A 6,131-nucleotide genomic window follows, 5' to 3' on the forward strand; every position below is an offset into this window, starting at 1 on the left:
ATATAAGCCACTTGGAACACTTTTTGTTGAAAAGTAATTATATGAATATTCTAAACAAATAAATAGGTTATGTGTCAGGGGTTCAGGGGCAGAGGCACATGGGAGGCAGGAGAGGGAGGACGATTGGGCAGAGTCCGAGGACAGCGAGGAGGAGGAGGAGGACTGTGGCCCAAGGGACTCCATGAGCTTTTCCAGCGAATCAGGGGATTCCCAGGAGGGGGCGCCTGTAGCCAGGGGGAGAGGAGCCCCAGGGGGGACTCATCAGGGGGAAAGAGCCAACAGGGAATCCCGAAGCAGCAGCTGGAGATCAAAGCCGGCTTCCCCTCCAGAGCGTAGCGAAGGGGGGGGGGGAGTTCCAGTGTGTCAGGAGAAGCAGCTCCGTTGGCTGGAAGGGAGGAGAGGTCAAAACAAGCCACTCTCCCGGAAGGGGAGGGGAGCAGTGAGAGGAGTGATGTTACCATCAGGAGAAGGGTTGGAAACTGGGCGCGCGCGCCAAGTTCAAATGTGCAAGCGCGCGGGGAAACGGAGAGCCCGGGGGAGGAGCCAGGTCCCAAAGCCCGCAGGAGGGAGGGAGAGCCGTCGGGAGATTCAGCGTCAGAGGAATCCAGGAGGGGCGGAACTCCAGCGGGCAGAAAGACCCTGCGGAAAAGGAAAGACAGGAGGAGGTGGAGCAAAGCAAGCATCTTAAGCTGGTGTAGGGGGGGGGGACCGACTCAGAAGGGACTTCTACGGTCTAAGGCTAACAGACGTACGGCTGCGCGCCGCTACTGTGGAACAACTAATGGACTTCAATAAAGACCTTTGTATATAAAGAGAAACTGGCGTTGGTCCTTTGTGAGCTGGGACCTGAGGCAGCCGTGACATTACGGTTCTAATGTTTAATCATATATAAATACATGACAGTGCAGGGAAAAAAGTAAAATAGCCATAGAACATGCAGGGTAATTTTTTTAGATGGCATGTTGGACTTAGTCTTAAACTACACTGTAAGTGGAGCAGCATGATTGGGCTTTTAAAATTTTAATTGCTACATGTTCCTTACAGACTCTTAAATGTCAGGTCTCTGCTCAGAGGGGCTCATAATGTATACTTGAATACAATGGGGACAACAGAAGAAGGTGAGAAGGGCAAGTGGGAAGAATATGGGTGGTATTCAACTGTTACTCAGAGTAGACCCACTGAAATTAATGGACCTAACTTAGTCATGTTAAGTCACTTCTCTTTGCTGTTTGCTTTTGTGATTTAAGACTTCTGGGAAATTCTTTTTAATATTAACCAAATACCAACAAAGATGAATTGAAGATGTAACAGTTGGCATGTACAGATGAGCAGAGGAACTCACACAAAGGATGTGCAGATCAAGGTGAGATCTTAGGGTACAAAAGCAACTTTGCTGGAAGGTGTATTTTATGGGTAAATGGACATAGGTCAGTGACTCTAAAATAATAATTATTGTGATTTATATCCCCCCTTTTCTCTGACAGGGACTCAAGATGGCTTTACAGATAAAATAGAAGGAACTAAAAGAATAGTGGGGAAGCAATCATTAAAAGCAATTAAACATTAATAGAATTAAAACTATAGATATATGTGATCTCTTAAAAGTTACAAGTAATTCTAATAAAAAACTTTGACTTTAGGGTTATAACTAGAGTTAGGGAAATCAGATTGTGTTTATGGCTGTTTGTAAGGTAACATGGTTGCCTGAGAGCCCCTTTTGGAGGGCAAGGCCAGAGGATTCCTCCCCGGAGGTGGCAAGGGCCAAAGGAGATCCCTCTCTGGATCTCCAGCCAGATGCTCTTAAATGCCTGACAAGCATCCGGTGCCATCCAGTGCGTTAGTGTCAGACTCTGCATAAAGAATAGCCCAGAATTTGACAGGTGGTACTAAGCTGTACTCTCTTTCACAGAATCATGCTGACGACAAGAAACAGAATGAACTGCTTAGTTGACTCATGCCTAGGAATTGTCTGGGCATGTGAGGGGCAATCGCTGGGCTTGACTCAAATCTCCCCAAGATAACAATGGTCTTTCATGATTTTCCAGTACAGTGGTACCTCAGGTTACATACGCTTCAGGTTACATATGCCTCAGGTTACAGACTCCGCTAACCCAGAAATAGTGCTTCAGGTTAAGAACTTTGCTTCAGGATGAGGACAGAAATCGTGCTCCAGCGGCGTGGCGGCAGCAGGAGGCCCCATTAGCTAATGTGGTGCTTTAGGTTAAGAACAGTTTCAGGTTAAGAATGGACCTCTGGAACGAATTAAGTACCTGAGGTACCACTGTACAGTATTTTGGTCTCAAGTTACTCAAGGGCTTTAAATGTCAACAACAAAATGACACTTTGCTTTTATTTTTATATGAATTCATATTGACTTTTTCTTTCCTGGTTATATCTTATGTAAACAGCTTAAAGATTTCTTTTTACATATATGAACTGTTATAATTTTTATAAATATGCCCAATTTCAATGTTATGAGGTGCCATTTTTTGTGTTCTGCTCTATTACTGCTTTGTTGTATGCTGCTTTCAATGCCACATGGACAAAAATATGTCTTTAAAAATCCATTCAAATAAATAAATAACCCATTCTAAGTTTGCTCTTAATTGCCTGTCTAGGATATATTCTCAGAGGTATGAAGTCTGTACAGATAACTTTTGAAATCTCTCAGGGATATAAAGACTCATGATAATGAGTTTTCAAGTTTTAATTATAAAAATTGTTATTTTCTAGTCACACACAGAGATTGGATTTTATTCTGTTCAGATGGAGGCCTTGACCTGATGGTTCCTCAGGCCATGAAGACAAGAATTAACCACTTGTGATCAGAAACTTGGTTGAGAAGACTGATTCAGCTTTCCATTGTTGCCATTTGAATCAGCAGAGATATTCTGGTCCCCCCCCAAAAAAAAAATTGTTAACACAGCCTAATTAAGTCAGATGATATAAGAAGCGTTTTTGGTTTTTCATGGTTTTATCAAACATTTGCTGTTTCTTAGACTGGTGTCATAACCAGAAAGGTGTTTTATTTATTCTTTAATTTAATCAAAACATTTGAAATCCCCTCGCGATGTTAGTGGATTAGATCTTCTTATGTTCTTTTAGAAGTGTTCCTAAAGCTGCAATTATAGGCACATTTACTTGGGAGGAAGCCGTATGGAGGTTAATGGAACTTAATTTTAAGGAAATGTGTATGAGATTAGGCTGCACAAGGCTATTTGATTCAGATCCATCAGGCAACCTATTTTCCCTTTCGACAAATGTTATCCAACAGGACACCCCATAAGGTAAATATTTCAAGTTTCTTTTGTATGTATTTTACATTTTTTTGTCAAAAATTTAAACTGTAATATAGCAAGCTGGCTTTAGTAATTGATTCTTTTAGGAGAACACCCAGAATTTTTTTTCCATTAGAGATGTTCACCACCCTATTAATACCACACAATATCATACTATAGTCACATCCACAGCATACATTTAAAGTACCTGGCTATACCCCCCAAATTTGCACTTTCTGAATCAATATGAGAACTGAAACGCAGCCATCTTCCAGAACTTGCACTTATCTAAATTTTATGGTGCATTTCTCTAAGCAAGCAATGTTCACAAAAATGCATATATTAGGAGACAAAGTATGTAAAAAGAATATGGAACTGATAATAACATACAAAAATGCATTATATATAGGGAAGGTGCTTGCACAAATGTGAACGTCAGTCAAAACTGCATATAAAATTTATTTTTTAGGAGAAATTCAAACTAAAATGCTGAAGAATTTTCATGAGGATTGTTAAAATAATAATAATGCAAATTGTAGCAGACATGTGGAGAACTGACTTTAAGATGGGGAAAATGAGAACCTGAGAGAACCAAACATGACAATTTCTTCCATCTGTATTTGGATGTGACCCCTATGACTGTAAGAATTTTTGTGGCAGCAAATAAAACTTAGAGAATGGTATGTCCACTGCTACATGTGGAGTACAACATAAAACAGGACAATTAACAAGAACACGTTAGTCAAATATCATGCTTGTTACATCTGATGGTACCAACATGTTTGGAGAGAAAGCAATGAATGCTGCTCTAGGAGAAGGGTAATATAAAACAGCAAAGGAGTGGGAATCCTCCTTCAGATGTTAAGTTCTTAGCACTTAACTCCTTTCTGGGTCACTTCAATTTGCAAGGAGCACTGGAAGTATGTTGGCACAGTTTACTTACAGTGGTGGCACAAATGCATGGCCCTCCTGCATATGGTTGGACATCAGCCCTAGCCAGGATGGTCGGGGATGATGGGAGTTGTAGTCCAGCAACATCTGGAGAGTCACTTCCCTAGAACATTTAAATACACTGTATATATGATATTTGCATAGGGGGTGGATTTGTACCACCATTGTATGTAGCAAGATTGGGGTTTCATAGCTCTGCTCCAGGGACACATTTTCCACACAGAGTGTAATTTTCTTCACATAGAAAATGTGTATATTAGGAAGAATTAGAGCCAAGATGCTAATGAAATTTCACAAGGGCTTTTAAATCAATCAATCAATCAATCAATCACAAACTAATGTTGATATATGGAGAACTGAATTTAAAACTGAAAAGGTTTAGAAACAGTGAGAAATTGAATCTGAAATATTCATCCATCCCTTGTTCAAAGAAACATGAATTATTTGATGACATTATAAAATAAGCATTTCACCATTATAAAATTATCATTCCACCAACAATAATAGTAATGGGATTGAGTCACACTCCAATTAATATAGTTTGGGGGCATCTTTACTATCCCGGCAGATAATTCCACATCTTGGGAAGGATTTACAACGCCATGGTTCCTGAAGATGATAATGAAACGACACCAGAGATCTTCCTCCTGACTGGGCTCTCCAGCCAGCCACTCATGCGCAGGGTGCTCTTTGTCGCGTTTCTCTTCCTCTATCTAATGACTCTTCTTGGGAATGGCCTTATTGTCCTCTTGATCATAGCAGATCCTCACCTCCACACCCCCATGTATTTCTTTCTAGGCAACCTCTCCCTTCTTGACATCTGTTATACTACCAGCACAGTCCCACAGATGCTGGTCCACAGCTTCATGGAGAGGCCCACTATCTCCAATGCCAGATGTTTTGCCCAGATGTGTATCTCGCTCTTCCTTGGGACGACGGAATGCATTCTGTTGGCTGTCATGGCTTATGACCGCTTTGTGGCGATATGCATGCCACTCCACTATACGCTGATCATGAACAGAAGGCTGTGTGGCTGTCTGGCTGTCTCCTCGTGGGTCTTGGCCTCCCTGTTGACCCTTGTACCATCCTTCACCATGAAGATCAAACTATGTGGGCACAATGTCATCAACCATTTTGCATGTGAAGTTCAGGCTGTTGTGAAACTAGCATGTTCTGATATCTCAGCCAATGCAGGTTTCTCACTAGGCAGCAGTGTTTTCACTCTCTTAGTACCCTTTGCCTTCATTTTGCTGACTTATGTTCGCATTAGTCTGGCAGTGCTGAGGATTCGCTCAGCTCAGCGTTGGAGCAAGGCTCTTTCTACCTGTGGCTCCCATCTTACAGTGGTTGGGATCTTTTATGGCACAGCTATGGCCATGTACCTAAGGTCACCAGGCAGATCTTCAAACCAGGACAAATTTGTTGCTGTCTTCTATGCTGTGGTCACTCCAATGCTGAACCCTCTGATCTATAGTTTGAGGAACAAGGATGTGAAAGGAGCCTTGTGGAGGGTAATGGGCAGGAAAATGCATCCCTAGCCCCCTTTAAATATATCTGAATACACTTCTTGAGTGCCTGAATGCTCTTTTGAATTCCTTTAATGTAAAACTTTGTATTTTATAAATAAAATTTGTAGAAATGGTTCAGTTTTTGGAATGCTTATTTCTTTTTTTGTATTTCATCTTTTTAAAATCTTGTCACAGACACTGCTTTTGTAGCCTTAGGCTGTGATGTGGTTTATAAATTTGTTAAATAAGCATAAACAAATCAGCTCCCTTCATCTCTCACTAGGGGCCATGCAGAGTGGGGTGGAGGAGGAGCTGCCATTTAAGGACCTAAGAGGGCCAGTAGGGAAGGAGGTGGTCTTTCAGATATTTGGGGCCTAAATCAGTTAGGGCTTTA

General features: G+C 41.5%; 1 protein-coding gene across 1 annotated transcript; it reads left to right on the top strand.

The window, feature by feature from the left end:
* Positions 1 to 4,831: 4,831 nt before the first annotated feature.
* LOC309542461 (olfactory receptor 13H1-like) lies at positions 4,832 to 5,767 on the top strand (the record flags this gene model as incomplete). Its single annotated transcript, XM_082241260.1, has 1 exon — positions 4,832 to 5,767. One exon carries the CDS (start codon positions 4,832 to 4,834, stop codon positions 5,765 to 5,767), a length of 936 nt encoding a protein of 311 aa, XP_082097386.1.
* Between the last annotated feature and the right edge of the window lie 364 nt (positions 5,768 to 6,131).

This window comes from Podarcis vaucheri, assembly GCF_965113315.1.
Source record: "Podarcis vaucheri genome assembly, chromosome: 10".
NCBI lineage: Eukaryota > Metazoa > Chordata > Lepidosauria > Squamata > Lacertidae > Podarcis > Podarcis vaucheri.